General features: G+C 40.9%; 1 protein-coding gene across 5 annotated transcripts in view; it reads left to right on the top strand.

Annotated features, from left to right (window-relative positions):
* Nucleotides 1-27,700, top strand: part of LOC105194727 (transcription factor collier) — a 78,040-nt gene that overhangs the window by 42,145 nt on the left and 8,195 nt on the right. For all 5 annotated transcript variants that reach the window (XM_039458457.1, XM_011159801.3, XM_011159795.3 and 2 more), the window contains exon 7: nucleotides 25,629-25,710. In XM_039458457.1, the coding sequence (XP_039314391.1) occupies nucleotides 25,629-25,710 (82 nt within the window). The remainder of the gene's footprint in view (nucleotides 1-25,628; nucleotides 25,711-27,700) is intronic.

Genomic DNA, 27,700 nt, shown 5'->3' on the forward strand with positions numbered 1-27,700 from the left:
CGGCTTGGTGACGCTACAATCGTTCTGTCACCCCCGGCTGAGTCCCTCTCGCATCGTCAGTGCTGTCGGCTATCGTTATCGAGACCCAACTCAGTCCCGTACAACTGCCCCCGCGCGCACACGACACGTGAAATAATTTTTTACAATCTCTGAGAGAGCTGTCTCTCCACTTTATGTGATGATCATTTCTTTTTAATCAATATCTTCTCAATCAAATTTTAATCAATTTAATAATAGTAATGCGTGAATGAACAGACGTATCGAACTGGTCGCAGCTTGGCGCATATTAGATATAAAAAGTTAATCTTTTGATTTAAGAAGATTGATCTTTTGTAAATATATAATTTATTAAATAAATAAAAATTCAACGAGTACAATGTAAAGATAAAAATGTTGTACTCTCTGCGCGGAAAAATGAGTATTATATTAGTAGCGGCAAAGAAACCATGATGACTATTTGGGTGAAAGAGGGTGAAGAGAATAATACCGACGTGAAATGAACGGGCGTCTCTGATCCTAGATCTTGCGCAGGACTCTACCCCAAATTGCCAATTTTATCGATAATACGGATCTGGTAATTCGATAGAGATATAATGCAAATTCGGTTAATTGTTCCTGCCGAGGAAGAAGACAGGGAGAGATCGAAAGGGACCAGTAGCGAACCCGCTTTTTGCCCTTTTGTTGCCCACGGGGCGGATGCTACGACGGGGGGTTGGTGTTGGGTATCTTACTGCGAGATCGAGTTTCCTTGTACATGTGTGTACTGACGAACGATGAACGCGACTGACAACGAGGCGCATCGCATACTTGTAGCAGATGGCATAGATTTATTTGGCATTCCGGCTATTATTAATTCGCGCTTAAAATACATGTCATCATCTGATCAATAATTTTGCAATTTCTGACATATTAAACATTCAATAATTCCATGATATGGAAAACGAATTATGTATTCCTTATTTATTTCATTCGCTAAAATGCATGTATCATATAGAAATGTAGTTGCAAAGAATGCAAAAACGTATCCTTCCACGACATTGCGAATTCGTTTTTTGTATCTACAGCTAATTAGGTCAAGCGGATACAAGCGGATCGAAAGCTTCCGCCAATTAAAATCCGCCCGCAACCGCGCTCGACGCTAGTAGCACGTCGCGGCGGCGAACGATCGCAGCCCCTAATTTTTTAAGTGACCGTTTAAAGGGTTGCCGTGCCAATTAGCATGCTAATCGGAAAGCCAGCTAAAGTTTCGACGGCGGTGCCGGCGCTGCTAAAGCCGGCTGCCGTACGAGAATCGAGTACGAGGTGCATTCCGCAAAAAAACAGAGGCGTAAACGACTCGCTCGAGCGGCACCACGGCGGCTCGTGGCGGCCCGTACACCACCCCTTACACTCGCCCCCGAGAGAAAGATAAGAAGCTAATTGCGCGCGACCACTCATTCTCGCCACACCCGTGTAAACGAACGCGCACTTCGCGTGACACGCGCGCTTTCACGCACCTTCCCTGCCCACCTTTGATAGCGCGATACGCCGTACCTGCGACATTATACCGTCAGACCTAGAATTAGATTTGTCAATTGTTCCATGTGACAATTGTAGAGTATATTTATGAAGAATATAATAACATGTTTAAACGCTGATGGTATAACGGATGTTATCAGCGCGCTCGGTCAGTTTATTTTGCAGCAAACGAATCAATTTAAGAGCAGTTACGCATTGAATTCATTTATTTGAGAGTTCTTTATTGTATACATTTTTTAATGTTTGTTTTCTCTTGAACTATTGATCGTAAAACATTTATTGCATCAAAGTTTCTCTTATTACTGCTTTAATAATAAATTAACAAAAATAACGATATAATATTTTTATAATGACAAGCAGCTATAATTAGTCACTAATTTGATAGTGCTACAAAAAATATCTTGTTCCGTATTTAATTTAATTTCCAAGCACTATTCATGCGCTCAAAAGTCGGAAACTTATCGAATACTACCGAATTGCTCGTACTGACAATCGTTTCGAGAGAGAGCACGGATCATTCGATTCCGTATCACGTTAGCGACGGCGCAAATCTAATAGAGTGCCTGTAGCATCAAATGTCACTGCTAGTTGCGGGGGGGTTGTCGTATTGGAGTTTTTGATTGGCTAATCCGCCCAAATCTAATTGAGCGCGCCCCATCCCTCCAGTCCACGCACCGTTCCTATTCTCTCGCTCGGACCTGCCAAGATTCAATTACGATGCAGGATCTTATGATCGCCTTGTTATAAAAGGCTGTGTTAAAAAATGTTGATGCTGTATATTGTCAATTCATTGATTCAATGAATCTTTAATATTCTTGATTAAATTTTACCGTATTTGTAAAGCTAACCAGGTTTTGAATGTCACTAACAAATTAGAAGTTTTTTCTTTCATTCATTTAAATTTGATATAATTGGACTCTTTTTTCTTTGAATCTCTAATTCATTTCTAATTCATTTCTAAAGAATTTATGTACTATTGTTCACAACTCGACGTCTAATCTCAACATAGCATTTCGAACAAGACACGTAACCAATCAGTCAACTACAGTGACGAGACACATCAGCGATGCGAGGGGCGAAAAATGTGCTACACGAAACCGGTTTCTTATTGCATCGGGAGTTTCGATCGCTTGTATTTGGTCCAGCAACCTTAACTTGGAAAATATGGGAGACCCACGTGTAAATCGTCGTGCGATAAATTATCCTTAATTTTGTTTTCTTGAACGACTAAAAGATGCGAGATTAGTTATATTGCCTTTCGAATAATCGAAATCATTTTTTTTATATCAAAATCATATTACATCTCTATTAATTGACTCTCATCGAGTCACGTACGAGGGGTATGCAGGTATAATGCACGATACAGTCACCATTATTTAATCACGCCTCGTCGAGTAATTTAGTCCTGATTCCACTTGCACAAGATCTCTCCCCAGAGCGCCTCTACATCTACGTTGCATTTAGGATGACTGATGTACTCTTGATGCTATGAGGACACTCGATCAATGTTCTTTTAAAGCACGAGAACACGTGAAGTTTTACAACAATTCTATTAAGGTATAATCTTAATAAATAATTATTATACGTATGTACCGCGTCTACTAAAGTGTAGCATTATTAAAATACACTACAGATCGCAAATGAACATTTGCACAAAAATGCAGGACACTCTTTGAAAATCGACACTATAAGAGTAATGTCTATTTTGTATATTCTGGCGATTACTGTAAAATCGTTGGTGCTAACACTTCGCTGGCTGGCCATTTGCTTATTAGAGAGAGGAAGAGAGAGAACAGGAGAGAGTTTATCGAACCGAGATGTTGTGCTTGCGCGAATATAGACATCCGACACACCCTAAGACCGAGATATCCGAGCACGGCGGTGCATGCGAGGGTGCATACATTGTGCCGTGCCACCCCACCCGTGCAACGACGCCCGAGTAACACCCCCCAAAGAGCCAATAATGCCACGTACCGCCGAGCCACTACGACGGCTTATTATTTTCCTACGGCTCATCGAGCCCAGTGTGCTCGCTATCAATTACAGGACATTCCGCGCGAAGCCCCCTCGTTGGACTTAGACGGATCAGACTAACCAGAATCCCATCTGGTAAACTTTACGCGTTACGTCCATTTACGCACCGCAGTAACCACTCAATCCCGTAGAGTCTCGGCCGTTCGAAGACGTTCGTAAACTAAGTCGATAAAGATTGGACAAACTTTTCGAAAGAAAAATAGCGATATTGAATAAAATATCGGTAGCAAGCGGTTTAGCTTCGAATAGAACGACATCAGTTTTATATGTCACGGCACTATCTTGAGCTCTATCTTCGTCTTCATTCATTCGCCGGCATCGAGATTTAAGAATTTCGCGTAAGGCAAAGCGCACATTTGTGTTCCTGCCAGAAAGTTATATTGAATTCGCCGAAATATCATAGTGCGATTACCTTATCGAATAAACATGAGCCGGGAGGAAAAATTCGTGAAGCGATGCCAAAATGTCGCACGATATCGCTGGTATCGTGCATCGCCTGTATCGAGAGCCGGGGACGGTCGGACGCATATATGTAAATCGAAATAACATTATCCGTTACTCTTGCAGCAGTGGAACAAAAGTGTGTAGAAAAAGAGACACAGAGAAAAAGAGAGAAGAGGGGGGCGGGGGGAGGGGTAAACTGATGTATATGTATGTAGACATATATATATGTGTATGCCTGTGCACATAACGAAGCTGCGTATATGTATATTGTTCGCTCGCGCACCCTCGTCTATACCTAGAGTGAAAGAGAAGATAGGAAAATGGAAGAGGAGAGAAGGAGAGTGCTAGGGACCGAAATTCGGAGGGTATAAAGCGCATTTCAACCGCTACCCCTGTCGCCCAGGGCGACTGTACGTCGTAACGTAAACGCGAGCTCCTCCGCGCCCGACATATGGCCGTGTTAGCTGCTCTTACCTATATTTTTGTGTGGCCATATGACTGATAGATGCACGCGTAGATCGAGCATTCGCGCATCGTTGATAGAGGGGCATCTATCACTGACGATCAGTCGCTTAGCTTGGCTATATGTTTCGTTCTTCATAGAGTTTTGAAAATATTAACAATAGGTAGTAATTTCTTTTTAAAATTTGATTAACACTTGTTTAAAGATCCATAAATTTTCCAGAATTCTTTCCATGATGAACATTGTGATTCAAGGAGACAGAAGATTTTCCGTCATATGAATAATAAAGTACATTGAGTCTTCAAAAATTAAAATAGTTTCCGTTTACACTATCGAAGTAAATTGTATCTCGCATTAATAATCAATGCGCATAGCGGTTTCGACGAAAGAGATTCTTGTCTCAAGTAATCCTTCGCGGAATTCCATCGCAGGAAAAGACGTGTCATAACGCCGGGACAGTCTGTGTGTGGCCGGGCAACTGTACGACGAGGTGAGCTCCGGCTCGCTAAGTTGTCACTCGCAGTCAGCGACTCCTTTTTGTCGGAGAGGAAGGAGGAAGCGGGACGGAGGGAGGAAGGAAGGACATGGAGGGCCCTACGGTACCCTCAGAGCTGCCTCTTCTCGATCCCTCCCCTCCTGAGATCATCCGGCCGGTCAAGAGCCACAGATTTCCAGTTTTTCTTCGAGCTGCACGCAACCAGCTCTCGATCTAATAGCTTGCTTCATCCTTCTCCTTGCCTCCGGCTTCTCTGCAGCTTTTCTCTTTCCTTTTCTTGCCCGCTCTTTACCTCCGTTCCTCTTTCTTCCAAGTTGTTCCGATCTCTGTCTCCAATCCTCGCAAACAGAAGTTGGTAAAAGCAAACCCCGAGAACGCGGACCAAGGATCGACCTAATGAGGATAATTCCTGCATTGATTGCCAAGGCATGGAATGATACAAGCAGTGCTTGTGCGGCTAGCAGCCTGGCCGGCTGGTCGACTCGCTGACTGACTGCTTGACTGACTGCCGTCCGTAAATCATTCCTAATTAAACGATAGATATTTAATTAGGAAGCCCCAGATTGAGTTAGTTATGAGGCATTTAACTATCGCCCGTTATCGAGGTGGGCGACTCAGATGGCATCTGGTGACGAGATCTGGTCGCTCGTGACTGCCAGATTGCCGCACATTGCAGAGCGGAGAAAGACAGGGAAAAAAATTGGCCGGAGAAACCTGGATCAGTGAAATGTGGCAACATTATTGCGTGATAAATTAGATTGTGAAAATACGGAGCATTGCGTGATAGTTTTTTTTTTGTAAAAATATATATATATATCTCTCTCTCTCTTTCTCTCTTTCTCTCTCTCTCTCTGAGATATAAGTTCTTTGCAAAATAAAAAAAATTATCCTCTTATCATTAATGCACAATATTTCTATATCGAGGACAACTCTTAATTCTCAAGCTCGTATGTGAGGTTTACACCAACCACGTGGCACTAGTCCTGTGCGTGCCTCTCGTCGCCGGATACATAAAACACTTAACGGCTAATTTCCCAGCGGGTGACGATGCCTCCCTCATACAGGCAAGCGATTTGCTGGGCTTAGTGCGAGGCGAGAGTGCCGACAGAGCATTTAGTTGTCATGAGGTTTTGACGCCTCCTGACAAATGCGACCGTCAGTAAAATGCAGTCCTCCGGCGGGTCAACAGGTCAGAAGCAAACGCCAGGCGCCCTCCTCGTCCTCGTGATCTGGTTCTTGTTCACTCAAAAGACATTTCCTTTCGAGGGCCGTTCACAACGCTCGTTTCCTTTCGCGAGAAGAGCGTCTCTACCTCTCGGCTGCGCCTCTCTTTATCTATCCACACGCGTTTCAATCTCTATCTGCACGTGTATATACATCTCTCTTTCTTTCTCCTACTGCTTCTCGAATTACAAATTATACTGGCAATTAACAACGAGCTCGAGGCTTGTACGATCCTTCCACGGCGAAGAGAACGACAGCGCATCTGTGGCTAATGCCGATATTCTCGTCGACGTTCGTGTATAAAGAAACTTATCCACGTTCTCCGACACGGTTCGTTTTGAAGACACATGATTTTTTTCGCGGCTCCACTACCGCTATGGTAGTACGTGCCCTTAAGCGTACGCTATCTCATACCGAAGATGTAGTGGCGTAACTCTCCACGCGGACCGGCGAGCTTCGCGACTTGGTGCGCCTGCAGCGAGGGATCTCAGGGAAAATGGAAATGTACGATTGTGTCTTGAAAATTGCAACGGGTCTTCGCTCGGTAGGAAGTCTGAGGACGTGAGTGACGGCCCACCATCTCTGAAATTAAATAGCGATCGGAGAAAGAAACAGAGAACGTTTGAGATATTCCATTTGTGAATGATCGTTTGTCTACAAAAAATTCAGTGCTCTATAGAAAAAGAATCTTCGATTTATTATAATGTGTCATTTGAATTGTCGTAGAAACATAGCGATATTAAATAAAAAATGCGTATTACTATTCAATGCTCAAATTATTTTCTACGATATCGCATCAACCATCTTCAACACTCAATTAACTGACATGTTTTACGATGGTTATAAATGTGTCCATGTTTTCGCACCTCGTTCACTTTTAGGGATCACCGTTCGTGACTGTCCATCATCTATCCGAAGTATTAAAAAACTATGAAAATTTATACGTTCTCTTAATATCCACTTTTTACTGATATATAAAAATTATTTGAATAATATGAAAAATAATACTTTTTTAAATTTTATTTTGATTGAGTTTGATTTGTACACACATTTTTACTACAAAATTACAATTATTTTGCTACTTTTGATTATTTTGAATTTTTATAGTATCAGACTTAATGATTTAATCGTAACGTCATTTAATTTATGTTATCATTTTACTTCAGAGAAAGAAAGAGAAAGAGATTTATGTGTTATAATATTGTGAAATAAACGTGATAAGTACACGAGCAATAATGTAACTGTATTCTGTACTTGCTATCTTTCATCTCGAAATGAAAGTGGACTTGGCGGAAGGAACAGGACAAGAATATTTTTTTAGATCCACATGAAACACAGGTATCGGCTGCGGGCAGGGTGCATGTGTAAAAACATAGTCCACTAGGGTTTTTTTATACGATATATAATAAAACTTTCTCCTTACTTTCTCCTAGGAACGGGAATATTAAACTTTCCATATATGTGAGATACGTCGCGCCATACGACGACATCCACGAGTCGGGCTAAGCGGCATTTTACCGGGCGTATTACATTTATTTAATATTATTTACGGCAAGTTTTACGATGCCAATGATACGTATACGGAGTCTATCCAATATCAAATATAACGTCGTAACCCCGGAGCAAGCGCGGAGGATGGTGGAGGCAATAAATGTACGGCAAACGGCGCTCTCCCGATAGGCACTCTTGCGTACATGCTCGTCCCACGAAAATAGGTACCAATCGAGGACTCCGCACCGCTACGTACGCGTCTGAAAAAGGATCAGCGCGAGCTGCCTTGACTTTTATCCGCCCCTTTTCACGATTTTGTAAATTATATATGGTCAGAAATAAATCGATTAAAAAATTCTTTTAATCGATTCAAATAAAACGACGTCATTGTTGATTTATTTATTTACTTTTTTTTTGTAAAAAGATGTGTTATGTGACGCGTAAAACACGCTAAAACGTACGATCGTCTGATTCATTTATATCGCATTGAACGGTATCAATCGAAGCATCGACACACACGCCTTTCGCCGGCTTATGCCAGATGAGTTCAATGACGGGGGAACGGCGTGCGCGTTCAGTATCAACGTAAATCCAACTACCCGAATCGTATGGAATTCAATTCGAGTCGCTCGTCTGTTGGGACGACACCAAGAGAGCAACGGAAAAAGACTGTAAAAGGAATGGTGGGTGGGGTGAACTGAAATGGCTAAATAGAAAACGCAAACGACACCCGAGTTTATGGCCACTCACTCGTTTTCCACCTCCATCGCTCGTCTCTCTGTTTCTCTCACGATTCCGTGGACGATTTCACGTATACTTCAACACTCCTCGCGAACCTGGTTACTTCACTCTTTTACAGATCGAAATGGCATCTAGGTTTCCGACACGTTCGTGTTAATGTTATGTAGTACAACAATTAGTGGATTACTTGCAAGCAACTTTTATTACGACATAAGGTCTCTTTTTTCCCACTTTTTCAAAATACACTTTGTGCACTAAGATATCACAAGAGTTTAGAGTTAAATATACTTTTTTCTTAGTTGGCTTTGTTGTCCTAGCATTTTCTCTCTATCTCAATTTGAATAATAAATAAAAAATACATTTTTAGTTACAATACAACATTTATTTATGCACTTTATCGAGTTTCCGGCAAAGGTTCACAAGCGCGATGATTAAAATACTATGGATGCACATGCACACGCAGCGAACTTTCGCGTGCATGGAAATTCAGTTTCCGAAGTGTGCCTGCCCATCGAATTTTAGATCCGGCATTTGTCTCTGTCCGGCTGAAATCGATCGGCGTATCGGTGGAGTCGAGTGACTGCGAAACGGGAGGAAATCGAGAGAGAACAAAACCCGGCCTCTCGCCACTTTCTGGAACGGATAACGGCTTAGGGTGTACGTAATATATACGCACGCGTAGCCATCTCGTTGGTCCCTCACCTCCCCTTTGAATACTTAATGCAGACAATTCGCCGATGCAGTTATTTCATGCCAGCTCTACGAAAAAGATTTCGCAGTCGTGGCACGTATCGCGGAAAGGCCCCGTATACAGCGTTGTAGCGCGCGGTTGTTGGACACACTTACTGAATATACAGGAGACAAAACAAAATTATAAAGAGGAAAATCCAGGGACAACATTTTATTTCCCCGAAAACCTCTCAATACTTTCGATATCTGATCGAAGAAGAAAACACACGCATCTTGTATCAACGTTGTAAAATATGAAACTAATTGTAGTTAACGTTGTATCCATCCAGAAGAAAATCGATGAGGCTATATTGTTTTTTACGATCACACAAGATTCGTTAAGTGCCCGCGTACTCGTTAGTGTTTCCATGGTCGTGCAGCGATAACGATAGATACTGAGAAGAGGCAGTAAAACGTTAAGTGGCTCCGAAACACGGACTATTGCTGGGAGACATATATACATGTCTGCATTGTAGGCGCCCATTCACAGCCTTGTACATATGTCTTTGTAATATATCGAGCAAAATATAACCGCGCAATGTAAGATATGTCCGCAGCATAATATTCATAGTGGCGTGAACGCTTTCTCTCTCGTTAGTGCTCCGCAAAATAAAATTTTTAATGTTAAATACGGGCGTAATAATCGGGATAACAGACATTATCTACCACTATTGTTAACTTTGGAATTTCCAAACGTATTAAATTATTCTGCTAAGTAGTTTAAAACTACTTTGAATTATTTAAGAATGGAGAAGAAGATTAACTGGAACAATCGCGAGTCAACACAATATTGCTCTCTCTTTTTCTTTAGGAAATGAATTTTCGATGTTTCTCATTAATATTAATTTCCTTTCTGGCTCTCTCTTTTTCTCGATTTAACAATCATACAATGGATTAAACGTCGACAGGTGTCCGATCCGCACGCACCATAAAATTTCACCCGTTTCAATAATGGGGAAAGACTCCTATCAAAATCGTCATGGAGAATTTGTTCGTGTCGCTCGTGCTTAAGCGCATCGCCGCGTAGGTACCGTGTATAATGCCGCGCTGTATACGCGGCGTTATCGCTGTACCAGCGGCTATACCAACACAGATATACACGGGGACGTACGTATCGCGACCGCGGTGGAGCCAAGTAGCATTTGCATGAATTTGTTGGTCCGATATCCCGACGAAGATCGTGCTTTAAGCCGAAGGAGCCCGAGAGCGACGCTCGATGCGCGCCGTGAACGCGAGCGCTCGGACGGGCACCTTTAAGAACCGTGCCCGAGGGGAAGGTGACTTTTTTTCAATTTGTTAATTCAGGGTAATCCTGAGGGTGGCTAATTTCGACCCGAACGTCCTCCTCTCGTCGCGGCGGCCACAATCGCCGCGCTCTCCTCGACCTCTCTCGCCCCGCTGTTGTACGGCGACCTCTCTCGACTCCTCTACTATGACTTTTAATCTCTGTTATATTTCTTTGCTCCCTCTTGGTCCCGCCAGCACCCGCCGACCGTTCGCGCCGACAACGAGGAACAACGGCGGTACACGATATGCGGCGACGACGGCGACGTACAATCGAGCAGCAGGTGCGTTCCCGAAAAGGCGAAACGTAACTTCGTTGGCGGGCTGCTGCTCCTCCCGTCGTGTCCTCTTTCTCTCCGTATCTTTTTATTTTGAAATCCGATTGCGAGCGATGAATTCCGAGATTACCTAAATGGTCTCGGGGGCAATAATGTAAATTTTGCCGACGGGGTTTTTTTTACGAGCTCCGCCTCGCGATTGCACTCATCCGTGACTCGAGAACATAATCTCGCGGAGCTACCGGCAAGAAGGAAAAAGCGTTTAACGTCGCTCGCGAATGACGTACGCGTCATCGATCAAAATAAATACTCGCGATCTGATTTTCAATAAAAAAAAGAAACAGAAAAACGTCAAGAAAACTTTTCGCCAGGAATTGCACGTTAATTTGCGAGAGTAAGTTTGAGAATTTGTAACTTGTAACTTGTATATTCATTCAACAACGTGACGTCGCAATCTTTGAATGTTCTTGGTCTGCCAACGTAGCCGAACACGAACTACTGTATACATAGAGCTAACGGGATGACGGGCGTCGGCCATGTTGTCTTGACATTCTCCCTCGAGGGTTGTCGGGGGTGGATATATTTAGCCCGCCGCCTCCAGGGACCCTCGCCACCCCAACAACCCACCCAACCCTCAAACCACTCCCGACTTATGATGCCGTTGTCCAACCAACCCCCCAAACCTCATGCCACTCCTTGAGCGAGGTTTACACACAAAGCTCTTGTGAATAAAGAAAGCATGTGTACGCGACTAAACCAATTGCGTTGCATGAACTTATGATAGATTTTACGATAATGTACACATGTGATAATTATAATATATTACATTTATAATTTTTTCAATATAAGTATTACAGCCAATTATTTAATTATTTCAACTTGAAATAGTTCTAAAAGTGAAACATATTGTAGAAAAATTCTAAATGTGAGTCAAATGTATATTGCATATTAAACATCTATATTTATTGTAACATTTGTAATAAATAACTGTTCCAACATTAGCAAGAATAATGTCAGAAAAAAAACAATATTCATATTTAAAAGGTTTTTTCAAGTTATAATCTTCCATCTCTTTTGGCCTTCTTTTCATCGATTATCTATGAAGAGACATGGCCAATCTTGGTAATTATGATTAATGACGATCAGGATAAGCTATAATTAAAGTACAGATTGCAGGAGAATTAAGTTTTTTTTTCAAATGACAATGAGCGCACTAAAATCGTCTTGCGCAGCGTATCCTAGCATTAGCAAGCCAAGCCGCAACTATCGGAAATTGTGTGCGAGCACGCTTTCTTCAGCGTCCTTTTTCCCGCATCCTTCGCGGCTTCCCGCATCTCGACTTTCTGCTCGCTGCCCTTCGCCTTTCTTTCTCCTCCCTTCCTCCCCTGCGGAGAAAGAAGTCATCAATATAGCGACGGCTTTTCGTTCCTGGCCATCGAAAGGGACAAAACTTTGCCCACGGATGGGCGGGGTCACGCCTAATCCCCAGAGTCAAAATGGAAGTCTCCGGAGACCCCCCCTGCTTCCTTCAGGGAAACGGCGGAAGTTTCGTCGCAGTAGCTCCCGGTTAGGCCGGACCGAGGGTGGCTGCGGACGATACTTTTGCAGTCGCGTAACGTATTACCGAACGGGGAGGACACTCTGCGAATTTCGGTAGCCTGACTCTCGCGCGGAGGGTCGAGCGGAGCAGGGGACGTAGCGCGAGGGTTCGCGAGGGGCGCGTCGCTCACCCTTCGAATCTTCCCTCGGAGACTAAGAAGAGTGAGGGAGACTCTCCGCGAGCCTTTCCTTTTCTTTTCGACGACCGCACGCATACGTACGTGCCAATACCTCTACAACTCCACCGCCGTAATACGCGCGCGAATACTACACCCGGTGATGGCTTTCGATTTTCGTCCGCTCGACGGAAGCGGATCCGTACAACGAAAACGCACATGTCTGTGAACGATGCTTCTCATTGCCGTGGACCAGAAAACGGAATGTTAGAGGATGGGGACTCTTCGTTAAATAATATATGATGTTTGTGCACGTGGAACCGCAGATTAGGAAGATCAATATGGCCGAAACTTCGGAACTTCGAATAAAATAGAATAGATGTTTAATCAAAAAAATTAGAAAAATCTTTACATCTGCAAAATATATTAAAATCATTTTGGATAAGTATTATTATTTATTCAGAAATTGCTTATATCACACGCCCCATTCTCGTTGAATCATCGTCGCCATCAGACGATTTGGGAGGAAACTACATAAGTGATTGCAGACATCTCTTTGCGAAGACCATAGGTCTATAACTTTCTCGACGACCATAAAACGTCAAGTACAAGGCGGAGGCGCGTGAGAAACGCGAAAGCACGCTTCGTGCGACCTCCGTCGAGGCCGCTCGATTATTTAAAAAGTCGTGTCGCGGAGTGCCCAAGAACAAGATACGGGGCACAATGTCGAATAACATGCTTCAAGATTCACTTTCATTTTCTGCCTCAGTATGCGGAGCTCGATATCCGGTGCGTGTACATAGCCGGAGCAGAGAATCCGTGGGAGGTTGAAAAAATGGGGATTGTAAGTTGCGCGGATAATTCTTGGCGGAGGCGGCGGCCGAGAAGCACGGGCGGGCAATATTATACCTTTGTACGAGGGTGGTAGGCAGGCAAGAGAGTTCGCGATCACGGAAGAGTGCGGAGGGAGAAGAGTGCCGCCTGTACAAGGCGTGGAATTTCATATAAACTTAGAGGAGCGCTCCCTTCCTTCGAGGCGTTTCGCTTCGCCCTGTGACTGTATTTATCCGGCGCGTTCTGTTCGCAATTTAATCACTACGCCGAGCGCATTTTCTTATTATCACTCAACCAAGTTTCGCGTTACAAGTGCGTAATTCTATTTTGGCTATGTTCCGGCATAAATGATCTTTACGCGAAACTTTAACACAGGACAGGCAAGTAACGAAAGTTTTATCACGTATGATATTTTGCATCATTAATACCAATCAAATGCTATCTGATATTTCGGATGCTATAAATTTGAAACTTGTCCCGATAATTTATGAGTTATTTACTATCTTGTATTTTGGATAACAGTTCAGCAATTTCTAAAACAAAATCTCATCTCGTCTCATCGTCCAAATTGTCTCTGCAACCCCCTCTCCACCTGTTCGGCCATTCTGCTTTCGTGACCCACGATGGTGCACAAGCGGGACAAGGAGATGCTTGAGGAAAAGCGGGAAGAAAACGGAAAATGGAGGAAGACGAGGAAGGAGCGTCGAGGACGGCGACTTCGGGAAAGAGACAGCGAGTCCCACGGGACTATCGACTGCCGAGTCCCGTGGGGCAAGTCGATACTCCAGGGACACCCCGTTCTCTTCCTTCGGAAGTCCACCCTCTTCCTCTTCACCTCCTCGTCACCTCTTTCTACCAGCATTCGAGTTCTAAACACTCGGCGCAAGCGCAAGACAGCACGACGTCCTCGACATTGGCTTCGCTCTTTATACTTCGTCTCGACGCAAACGTTCCTATATACATAGGGTGTCTCCAAGGTTTCCCACACTTTCTTTTATATATAAATCTTTTAACACATTGAAAATATTTTTTTCTTTTATGTAATTAAAATATTCAACGCTATATTTTATTTTCTGTATTCAAAGTAGACTCAAAATTTTAATTCAGTAGTCAGTCACAACTCATAAAATACAATTTTATATTAAGAAAAGAGGTAATTAAATTTCATATAAGAAAAATCTGAAATTAACTGCAAAATTAATAGATAAAAAAATGTATGTCATATCTGGTACACCATATATATGTATATACACTTTCTAAAAAGATCAGTAATCTTCTGAAAGAAGCTTTTGTGTAATTCCCAACCAGTAATCGGATAGAAGAGAATTCCATTTCAAATTTCACAATTGCATATTTTAAAATAATTTAAAATATATTAGAGGCGAAGAGAGAAATAGAGAGACAGAGAAAGCGAGCAAAAAGATAATACGAGGAAAGAATTTTTTCGATCTAAAAACATTATCCGATAGAAATTTTTTTTTTCTACAGATAGAGATGTTTCCCTTGTAACATTCTTTCAGTCTCTTCGAAACGTTCAATGTTACGCGAGCTCGCAAGGTGAAGTAAAACGGCATAGCAAACGTAAAAGCAGAAATGCATCCTCTTGCAAGAGGTTTGACGAGCAAGACGCCAGAATTATACGCAAAGCACTTTCACCAGTTGACGCGTAGACACACGGTTAGGTTACATGCGGCACGATGAACGGTAACGGTGTGGCGGTCGGGTTGTCAGCACCAGTAAGTTATTTAGCGGTTGAGGTCGTAGCAGTTGGCAGTGCTGTCTAATTGTAACGACACCTTTGGGACCGGTATCACTCCCCGTATAACCCACCAAACCACCCACTTTCCACCCTCATGATCGTTGAAGCGCTCAGGCGGTCTCTCGCGCTCACCCGCTCTCATCCGCTCTCGCTTGCTCTCACCGTCCGTCCCTCGGTGTCGGGAACCCTCAGATACCGTAAACCAAAAATACGACGACACTTTGTCGAAGCGTCCGCGTCTCGTCCGTCTTGGCTTCTCTAAAAAGGAAGCACGGAGGTAGCAAAGAGTCGTTAGTCGGGCGCGCGCCAGCCGCGCGGCTAAAGCCTTTAAGTCTCGGATATACTGATATCGTTTTCGCGGTTTAAGGTCGTTTAATCTCCCGAGACATTGCATTATAGTTTTGTGGTTAAGTAATAAACACCTTTCCAAAGTATTAAACATCATTTCTCATACGGTTCTTTATTTTCGATCGGAACAGGAAGATGTATTATTAAGTGAAAGCTTCCATCTTTTTCTTATTTGTTCGCAATCGTGACATTTACGGAAAGTGTTGCGTATATACTGTCGCTCGATAAAACTTTCCGATATATAACAAATGTCAGATTTGACGTATTAAGTGTGAGAATACGAATTTTTAATAGTTTATTTAATATTCACATAAAATATTATTGGAATTTTAGAATTGTTTATTTTAAGACCGAAAAATTATATTTTTTTGTGAATTTGAAAAGATATATAAAATCACACAATAAATATCAGCACTAAGCTCTAGCTGTGACTTATAAGGCTTTTCGTTTATTATTGTGTTTTCACGTACGAGTCAATGTTTTCTATTTAATTTGATTAAAAATATTATATTTTCATAATTTCTTTCGTTTAGTATTAAAAAAGAAAATATAGAGGAAATATAACACAGTAATGTTTTAACGCAAACAATGCTATAAGTAAAATCAAAACCGAGAGATCAAACGTTAATATATTTTTTGTTTTTTAAGAGTGAAATTCATAAAAAATAAATTTGCATTATTCAATATGAAAGACTTTGAGTATTTTCTATATAAAAGTTCAAGAAGTCAGTAGTATCTTTTCACATTATTCTAGAATAATTTTCAAGATATGTGCAACGATGAACGGAATATGCGAGACACAAGAACGTATCGCCCGCTGGCTTGTCGCCTCGTAATCGCGCGACTCGAAAACCGGGTCTGTCTCATAAACTTTCGTGCAAGCATGGACGTTTGCTTTATTGCCGGAGCTTCTGATATCGCGGCGGTTGGTAGCAACATCGGTAGAAAGGCAGGCAGGCAGCATTATCTTCTCGGTGAGGGTGAGAGAGGGCGAATGCCCTCCCCATGAGATCACCATGGCAACCCCTACACGGCCCGCCACGGCGTCGTGTCCTGCGTGCTTCCATGTCCTGCCAGCATGGCGACTGCTAACCTCCTAAAGTCCTCAAGCAAAGAATGATAATTCACGTCCTTCTTGTCATCAACTCTCGTCTCAAGTAGCTGCACTTACGTTCGAAAGCAGGTATGATCATACAGGCAATTTTTAATTTATTATAGTTTATAAACAGAACATTCTGACGAATTATATTTTTGTATTAGCAAAATTATTTCGTGTACGTGCGTATACGTGTTATGTGTAAATATAAAAATGCATTTCATTATATACTATGTAAATTTCGAAAAAAATACAATATTATATTTTTTTCTTATAAAACACAGTGTACACAATGAAAATATTAATTATTGTATCTGTGCAATTAGGGAAATTTATAGAAGTTGAAAACAAATAAGAGCATCTAATTTCAAGAGATACTTCTTTTTCATATTTACGAAAATAGATCAAATTTATTGAGGTGACGATTCTCCATTGCAAAAGTAATTAGCTTTGCTTGCCAAGTCCACTCGTTCAACGATTCTTTATACCGACGCTCATCGGCAAGGAGGAGCGTCCATAGGGAGAAATTAAAAACGTAGCCCCGGGCGGAATTAAGACATATTTTTTAATAAAACCCGATAGAGATCACGTTCATTGAGGTGACTTTTTCTCTCGGTAAGCGTGAATTCCGCCAGGTAATTAAGTTAACCAAAAAATTGTTGCGAGATTATAGAAGAATGCATTCACAAAAAAAAATTGAATAAAAAATTGTTTTAAAAATCTATTATAAATATACTGTTTCACAATTTTCAAAAATACTATACTAAAAATGCAGTACTGTGATGAAACAAAGTTTATAAATTATAGTGATTCAAAAATACTCAATGAGAAAATAAATGACTGTGTAACATAAAACTAACAAAAATATATAAATTTACGGTAACCAGAAAGAAAAGGGCTTCCTGGTAATAGTCGAAATAAGAATGAAACGCTTGAAAGTTAGTGAAGGAATGAGAGATTGTGCCGAGTTTCGAAGTAAGTGCACTCCTCAAAGCAAGTTGCCGACCCCGCGGGAGGGGGTAGGCGCTCCCTCGGTAAGCCTGTTAAGGAAGGATTCGCGAGTTTCCTCAAAGGAGCCGCGAATATTAAAATCACATTTTAGCTCCCCTAGTTTGACGACAAACTCCGCGAGCAGGCAACGAGGTTAGCCGGGATTAAGCGAGCTTCCGTTGACAAACTTACGGCGTGTTATTACCGTGTACACTGACACGCGCCTCTCCTAAACTGTCTGCAAACGAGAAATTCTCACGGCGCGGCGTCGTGGAAATTGATTGAACATGTATCCTAGCTGTTAATGAAAATAAAAGCTGAACGCTTCTCGTGCGTTTTAAAGTACGACTTGCAAATTATCAGTTTTTATAATCGCTTTATCTATTTAGTATACCGCTGCCTATTTATTTTGTCCAACTGTCAAGTTATCTTTGAGCATGAAATTACATTTATTTTAATTCACAACGAAATAAAATACCGCTTTATTAACTTATTCTCCTGCTTACTGCGTTTTACAACGTTGTGATGTAGCTTTTATAATAGTAATTAAAATTGCATTAATTTTACCGTTAAATTTATCGTTCTGCATGCGGAGAATTGGAGCATCTTAAAGCAGAGTCGCAATCTCGAAAGATGCACTGAACTGTATTCTTCCGCTTTCTAAAAGAAAAAAAGAGATAAATATATACGTTTTACATGTTCCTCCAACATATCATGCGGTAGGATGTTGTGATACGCGTGTTGCCTCTTTGTCTTCCGCAGCCACATGATGTACGGGAGCATGCGCGACTTACGGTCGTTTTTGTCGATATTTGACAGCGGTAACTTGAGAGACTCCTAACCGCCCCTACTGTGCTCTCAGGGGACTCCGTATCTAAATGCAGGCATTAATAAATCGTGCGTACACTCGTATACCGACGCGGGAATCGTCGTCGGCGTTAAGTTAGTTTACGCGGTTGGAGGTTCTGATGCATTTATGGAAATGCCCCGCTCCTTGTCCGAGCACTGTATGCCCAAGGCACAGAGAGATAATTCAACAATTTTCGCAGTTCGCACGTCACGCTACAGTTACTCGACCATCCAGCGCCAGACACGATGAAAATTCGACGTAATCCACCAGAAATAATCTTGAAACCGTCCGAATAGCCAAAATAATCAAATTACACTCACGCTAACGATCTTTAAATTTCTTTCCATTTTAATTAAATTAATAAAGAACAGGGATTGATATAATTTTAGTTTAATTTCGAGTTTAATTTTCGAGATTATAAATACGAAATAACATGAATTACGATTCATGCCAGCTTCCTTCGTTAGGGAAATGTACAGAAATTCTTTTCGCATCTCGAAAAATTGTGATAAATTTAATTTCTGCCTAAAATTGTAAAAGAAAATATGTGAACGTACATTTTTCATAACGTATAATAATACTTCGATACATACGACACTTCTAAACATTATGAATAAGAAATGAAATTGATGTGAGATCCGTGGCTTTCCTCTCGCTTATCTCGGATATACGTGATTTATCCTTCCTCGGGCACGCGGTGTTAAGCACAGTCACGTTGTCGACATAAGCTAAGTCGAAGCTTACGCCAGTTAATAGCTACGACCAACTATGCGATACGTGGTAAATCGTCGGTTGATGCGCCGTACGTGCAAAGCAAATCTAGTTATGGTAGCCGGCCTCTCAAGCCGTCTTGCGGCTAATGTGATAGACTGCCATTAGGGGTATCTCGCTGTCGTGGCGAGGGGTCGACGTAACATGGGATGAGAGCGGGGGTGAGCGGCAACATAACGCAGGGGCTACGACAGGATACGTTAGTTCGGGGCCATGCTACGTAGTAAGACGTATTACTTAGGTATGAATTATGCAATACCTCGGCAATGCCTGCCGAATAGCCTTAGCTCGAGCCGTCTTAGAACTTAGGCAAACGGTATCCTCCCTATCGGCAGGAATTTGGTTAAGATACCCGTCTTTACACACGTAGTCGGTCGCCTGATTTCCTTTCGTAAACACGTGATGGCATCCACTCGAGATACAAGACAGTCTCGGAACACAGCTGAAGGCAAGTGCAAGATTACGTAATGATGTAATGTCGCTATTGGCTATTGAATGTCCTGATTAGAGAAGATGTAATTACAAGTTGACAAATACGTAAAATGTACATATATAATCGCTCCGAATTATAACTGAAAGTACACGCGACACTCTCATCCATGCTATTAGATTAGTAAAAGTTATATTTACCGTGTTTCTCTGCCGAAAAAACAAATTCCATCTAACTGTAGAGAACCGTAAAACGGTGAATATATTAACTCATTCTTTGCGCACGATTGCACGTAAATTTATTCTACTGCCGATTCTTGGTTGGACAACTATTTACATTCTGATAAGAGGATGTTAAACAATGATGTCTTCCTTTCCATGGAACGGAACTAAACGTTTCATACGTCGTTATATTTTCCCAGCTTTCCTGACCCGCTGCGTCCACTATAAATTAAATTTATCTATGTTTAATCGGGCATTGTGGAAACGTTCCGTCTTGCAGGGCATAACTCTCAAGGTTTAATTCCATAATTGTGTAACTGAAATTTCATTAATAATTTTAAGAGCCTAAATTAAAACAAAGCTTTTTGAAAATTGTGTGAAAACTGTAACGTTATTCACGATTTGAAATTTATAATATCAAAATCGCTGTTCCCCTCAAATCAGGTATCATGAGATAATCTGTTATACAGAATGCCTTTATTCCTGGAAAATGATTTCCTGTATTAACCGATAGTTACGTGCGATCCTTCTTAGCCGTCTCTATAATACTTCCTGAGAAGAGAATCCGAAGGAACGAGTCGGTAGACGCTAGATGACGGCAGTGTAGAAAGGGAGAGGGAGGATACTGGGGAGGCAGTGGGCGTAATGGAGGCTAGTTAAACATTAAGCATCCCCTGATACCTTGCTAACCCCTTACTAACCCTGGTTAAGGTGTATGCAAGGTATACAGCTCTAGGTGGTTTCCTACCTTACGAACCTTCGTACACATTCTTACTAATTGACGTCTTGCTCGTCTGCATTATGCACTCGTGATTACTCCCGAGCATTCTCTTACTTAAATATGTCCGATCGAATGGAAATTATCGGTATTGCTCACAAAAGTTGTTTCGACGTGGAAACGGAGCGCTTACTGCCAATGGACTGTGTCTTTATTAGTCTTTCCAATTACGTAATACGGATAGATATTAATTTCTATTTTTGTAATACAAGAAAGTTTTATTTACTTTTTTTTAAATAATATATATAATTTTTTTTATACAAATAAGGATAAATGTCTTTTTATTTTTTATTGTACTAAAAAAATTGTCAACTTAATTAAAATTTTTAACCTAATTAAATTTTTTTTTTCGAGTATTTATACATAGATATGTTTAACTTAAATATATTTAACTTAAATATTTCAACTAAAAAAACTTAATAAAATTGAAAAAATTTAGTCAAGTTTGACAACTTTTTTTCAGTATATTTATTGCTATTGTATGAGCAAAATTTTTAATCTTTAATTAATTATTTAACATTCTAATAAAAAATAAAATCATTATTTATTTATTTTTTATTATTAAATTCTTCTATTTTAATAAAAAATGTAAGAATTCTCTTTATAATACTAGAGAAAAAAAAGTTAATAAAACTATCCCTTGATACTATTTGTAAAGACATAATATTAAGAGAATAGCCAACGGTTCAGTCACATTAGTAGGTGATTAGTACACTATTGGATACGCCTATTCGGAAAGATTTTGTCGTGTAAGCAGACCCTGTTCTGTGCGTGATCTCTTTCTGATCACGTACAAAAAAAGCTGGGTACGGATTACATTAGTAAAAATGAGCCTTGTCGATAATGATTCCTGTTCCTTTACGTTGCACGAAATACAAAGAACTAAGCACGATGAAAAGAGCGATGTCATTTTCGTTCACGGATCTCTTCGTTGAATTTTCGTCACGTTATATCCGCTCTTTTATAGTGGCAAAGAAGAGGAGCGAGAACCGAAAACATGATTAAAGATTCTCCGATGCGGGAGAAAATGGATTTCTGATACGCGTAATGCCACCCTATTTGGAACTATTACGCGTGAGTCCCCAAGTAAGCCCCCTATATCCATTCAGCCCCTGCTGGAAATATATTTACTAGATCAGAAGGTACTTACTTGCGACTTGGCACCCACGAATGCCGTACCGGGTGGCATGTAAACAAGGAAAAGGGAGAACCTCTTTGCTCATTTTCCCTCGTACTAATTTCACACACATTTCGCGTATATAATATATTTGTAATTAATATATAAATTGTGGTAAGAAGAGAGCTATACCTCCGTTATATAAATCACGTCCGTCGCGTGAATATTATTTTCGACCGTTGTCGACGATTTCCGCGGAGAAAAGAACATTGGCGTTACGGTACGGCGAGAAAAATCGCTAATTGGTACACGGAAAATATAAACAAAACTGCCGTGCGAATGCCGATGATTTACTGCAAGGTTTGATTGAATTCATCGACTCTGTTTACCCGCTTGCTGCTCGTACAACTCTCGCCCTTCGCCGGCCTCCGATGTTTAGCCTTTTTTTTTTTATTTATATCGTTGATTTTTTCCTCACCCGCGCTCGTTCATCCGCTCCGACGTTGCAAAGTTGCTCGCTGTAAAACTGGGAACACAGCGAACGATACGAACGTTTTCTGCTACAAGCCACCACTCTCCCCTGTCATCCCCCCGTTGCAGCCTCCAATCCTCACTTCGCCGCCTACTGCTTCGTTTTATTCTATTTGATCCGAGGGAATGGAAAGGTATGCGAGCTCCGGAGGGTAGACTAGGTATGATTTTGCAATCGAATCGCCTCTGTATATTTTCCTTCGCGTCAATTCGTTAGCGAACGCGAACAGTCGAAAGACTTCAAACGAGCGGCTTTTAAATGATTTTAATATAAAACCATCACCGATATTGGTACGTACATTAAAATGAAACAAAAAAATATTTTCTTCCGCGTATAAATTACATTTTTAATGAGACTCGTATATACTGTTATGACATAAAATGTATCGCATTTAAGAGAGAAGTTTAAAAAATTATTGATCAAATTTGCTAGCTTATAATATTCATTTAAATTTAACAAATAAAATGTATGCGTTTTATATGACAAATAAATAAATTAAATTAAACAGAAGTATTTAAAAGTAGTTAAAAAAATATATATTTAAAATATATATACATCACACAATCATGTACTGATATAAATCAGAATTTATATATATGTGCACAAATATTTTGCAATTGGAACGTAAGGCAGATAACTTGCATTAATATTTCGACGGTGTAAAGTGTATCTGTTGGGTGCCTGAGCGGCGATTCGGAATAGATTTTTCCGGAGGCGGCTGACACGAGCTCGCGAAGGCCGCCAACGGAAGAGAAAAATCTAATAGACTATCGGAATCGAATTTGATCCCCTGTAAGAAACTAGCCCTTCTCCTTGCACGCGTTCGCGTTACGACACCATCGATACTGCCGCCCCATCGAGCTCGGAATGAAATCCAGTTCGCATTTGAATCAGTCGGTAACGCAATCCATTAGCCCCTAACAGCCAATACTTCGAGGACGCGCGGAAGGAAACGACCTCGTGTAAGGGCAAAAGAAAGAGGAATAAAGTGGCACGGCGATGGCGCGACGGGAGCGTCGTAAATGATTAGTGTTGCCGATGAACGAATCCCGTAAAAAAAAAAGCGAAGATCTATAGCCCACCTATCTTTCCTTTGCCGATCCTCTGGCAAGCGCGCCTTCCTCCCTCTTCATAGAACTCTCCCGCGTAAGTAGGGTCATTTTGTTAGCGTCAAATTCTGAAAGCGGATCGCCCGATTTCTTTGCTGGAAGCGGCGAGCGCGAAACGCCGCGCTAGTCGGAATATTTCAATCACCTCGGACTTTTCATTCGACTATATAATTTCTTTTTATCGCCAAATTTTTCACAGTACTTCCTCTGTGTCTCTCCTTTCTCATTCTCCCTATTCTCTTTCAGTTTTATTTCTCCATGGCAAATATTTGGTTAGTAAATATGTAAAATGCCTTGAAATTTACAAGAGATTTAAATAGTTGGAATGTACATTACAAATGTACATTGTGCCGAATGACCAGAGTAAACGCGCGATGTAGATATTCCCAGCCCCTGGCGCATTTTATTAAATAACGGGTGACACACGATTTCAATATAGATACAAAGTGAAACGTTCTCGATTCGCGAGGGCGGTTACCGACTCGTTTCCGTTGTCGTCGGCATCGTTAAAGGGGCGTCTTCGCGCTATTCTCGCAATATCGTAGGTGCAAGTACGGTCGATGGTATTCCTATCTGTAAACGACTGGAGGCAGCGTTGTCGAGCGACGCCTCAGGCGCGACGAAGATATCGTGTTTAGAGCAAGATCCACGGCCGCGATAAGCCAAGGTACAATGCTTTGAATACCCATCCAGCATCGCGATAACATCTTAACGTTCGCTAAGAGTAAACGAAATTAAATTCGCTCGACTCTCCGCGAGCGCGCCAGAAACGCTCACGCGACATTAGACCGGAACTCTCTCGCGTGAATGTCTATCTACCTAAGTTCTACGACTGCGATGCGAAAACGCGTGTAACACGAGATCGATACGTTTCTTTCCCTTTCTCTTTCCGTATCGCCGAATTTCCCACCCTCCCACGTCGTCTCGCCCTTCGTCCTTCGCTTCACTCAGCCGACGTTCTCCTCTGAACCTCTTGCCCCTCCCCCCCCCTCCTCTGTGATGAATGCGTTTTGTTTTTATCTTTCACTTTCGAGCTTTGCGTATTTTTAAACAAGAATAATAGTAAAAATATCGTCTCGTAAAGTTTTATGGACCGTGTGTGACTAAAACTTTCCTCAATATTTTTCGAAGAAATCATTCGATATCTTGTGTCTTCTCTTACGTTTCAGCTATACCAGATACGCATTCGACACGAAAATTAAACTAGATAAAGCTCGAGTAATTAAAATCTGTTTGCTGGATCAAGAAGTATCAATCGTGATCTTTCTGCAATTTTGGCAATCCCGAATGAGAGACAAAAGTAAAAGTGCAGAGGCATTATTCTAAGGTATGCGTTTGATTTTTCCATGAAGTTCCCAGTACCATGGACGCACTCTTTGGGGGAATGACAATGGCGTCCCATGGGACAAAAAGCCTACGTAGAAAACTACCCTTCCTCCTTGCCAGCGTCGTCGTCGTCGGCGTCGTCCCGGCCCTCCTGATTGTTTCCTACGCGTTTCCTTCGCTCGATCCTCCTCGGTCTCAGGCATTCAGGCTACCTGATCTCTAAACTCTCTCCTCGTGCTTCAGTCAACCCATTCCATCTCTGTAGGCACAAACCTACCTATAGGTGAGATGCGTCTCAAAAAGAATTCCTGAAATTCAATATTCTTGGCATTTTGCATAATTCATGAAAATTGAGCCGGCGGCTTTTTGGCAGTATCCCCGTGAATATATATCTTGGTGTTCCAAAATCCTACTTTACATGACTCCTGCGTAATAAGTACTTTATAAGTATTTAATGTATTATTAACAATTTATGCTTATTAATGTTGTTTCCTTTTTATAATTAATAGAGAAAAATGTATCAAGCATAAATTTTTCTCAGTAATTATATATACTATACTTCAATATGACACTTATTCAATTATTATTTTTTTTGTCTTTAACATTTAATATTTTTTCAAGAAATATACAATCTTTTTGTTATATACGCTCTAAATGTTTAAAAAAATAATTACAAAGTGGGAAATAGAAAAGAAAGTTTATTCTTATATCTTTTCATTGTAAAAATGAATTATACGGTAAATGTATTGCGAGAGAGAGAGAAAGAGAAAAAGAGAGAACTTTGACATTGTAGTAGGACAATAACCGAGGACCGCATATTTTGTGCAGTACACAATGCTGCACGGGCCTAAAGGTCGAGACGCACGTAGTCGGGAGTTTAATCTAGAGAAATGCTGAATAATAGAGGAGAGTAGAACGGGGCTCGCGATTGGCTTATGCAATATTCAGCCTTGCTTTCCGGCCAAGTTCGCGTTCTAATTAAGTTCCCGGCGTTGAAGAGCGTTAAGCACCTTGTCAACCGTTTAACTCTGGTCCCCTCTGTACTTGCAGATTCTTCCTCAAGTTCTTTCTCAAGTGTAACCAAAACTGCCTCAAGAACGCCGGCAATCCACGAGACATGAGACGCTTCCAGGTAAGTTGTCCATGCTCGCTATCTACGTTAAATATAAATTTGCACGATTCATGTTTAATAGAATCACTTTTTGTCCTTATACATTAAGAATTTTCATTAATTTTTTAGAATTTAAAATATTTATTTAAAAAACCTAATATACCTACTTTACTTAGAATTAATAGATTTGTTTATAAATAAGAAAATCTCACATTTATAACGTAATTTATCTGATGATTCACATAGCGCGATTTACGGGTCTGCTTGAGATACAGTTAATCGCTTCCGGCTTTCCACCCACCCGATTCAAAGACGTTCCAGGTCGTGTCGCAATGCTGAAATGCACACTACGCGAGACACTTCCGTCATTCAAGTCACGATTCGCGAAATTATAGGGGCGGACAGACGGAGACGAGAACGCCGAAATTCCGCCGCAACATCGCGTGACGCCTACCGTCGCAGAGAGCATTGTTCTTCCCGCAAAATTTTCGCGTATTTGCAAAACTCTACTATTATTATTCTACGTCTGATTAAAATTCAATAAATTCATGTAAATGAATAAAGATGATGATTCTGAGTGTAGATAACGCATTCTTGACTTGATCAGCCGAAAAGCTATCAAGCAACTTTAATCTAAAAATCGCCACAATAAACTCTTAGCGCAGTATGATCCCTGAGACATTCCCGTATTCGTTTACCTCTTACCCTTTGCAACAACCATTCTCGCTTACAGAAAACCATATATCACCTGTCTTTTTCCCCATGCTAAAACAAGAAACAGAATTAGAAAATAAATTATCAAAAACCCTAACGGTAAAAGACCCCAACGGTTCGTCCTTTGTGTGATTCATCTATTTTCGCATTATTCGGCCCTTTAAGTTTTCCTCTTTTTGTGCGTCGGTAAAACGACAAACTGAAATTAGAATACTCATCGCGTACTCTCGAATTTGTTTCTGAATTGCTTACTGCCGAAAGTTGCAAATTAAAATTTTAGTGCAGTCTTCAACAAAAATCTCTCCCGCCGTGGGGCAGCAGAGTGTAGGTTATCGTCGCTTTACTTTAAGTTGGCTGTGGTGTTAGTCGCCGAGTAATATCACCAGCACGCGAGAAAGTTGCAAAGTTGCGAAGGACAAAACTTTCGGGCATTTTCCAGCCGCTCGCTCGATTTTATAAACGTTCTTCCTGCTTCACCGCGAAAATCTTTTCAACGCGCCCCAAAACATGTGTGGAGCAAACGGCGTAAATAATTAAGCAAACAATTTTGTTCGTAAAAATCTCGCAAATCATTTATGCTATATTTTATGTTAATTATAAAGAGGGACGTCTAATCGTATGTCTTAATATGACAATATTAAGACAATAATCCTATACTTGCGCGATTATATCAGCGTCATACGTCGTACGTGCGAGCTATGAATTGCATGCCGTAGTATCCGGTGTAGCAAATCAAGTTGTGCATGCTCGTTCACTCGGAAGATATAATGAACTTGGCTCGGTATATGACGTGCATGAGAGAAATACAATATTATTCACGGGTAGCATGTATTGTGCGGCGCATTTTTCTACGTTCTATTAAAAGGGTATTCTAGTTTGAAAGGTAATCAAATTTAAAGAATCGATTTACAAATTTTTTGCTCTGAATTGAAAACATTTAGAGTATTGTCATTTTAGATACGTATTACTTTTTTATTTTTATAAAAATTTTTAGTTTTTATTATTAATATAAAATAAAAATGTTACTTAAAAATAAATTAATAAATGTGTAATTTAAAAAATCCTATTTATCCTGTCACAGGAGTTGAGTCTTTCGTGCTGATCTTAAACTAATGGTCCAAGATTTATTTTAATCTATACAAACGTAGTTATTGTTGGAACTAAAATAAATCATTTATCGCAATGTTAAACAAATTTGCGATCGATTAAAATTAAAGAACAAAATTTTTTAAACTTTTGCAAGCTGTGAAAAACTTTTCGAGATAAAAAAATCCTAGTTCCAACAATGTGTATTACA

The sequence above is a fragment of the Solenopsis invicta genome, chromosome 16, assembly GCF_016802725.1.
Source record: "Solenopsis invicta isolate M01_SB chromosome 16, UNIL_Sinv_3.0, whole genome shotgun sequence".
NCBI lineage: Eukaryota > Metazoa > Arthropoda > Insecta > Hymenoptera > Formicidae > Solenopsis > Solenopsis invicta.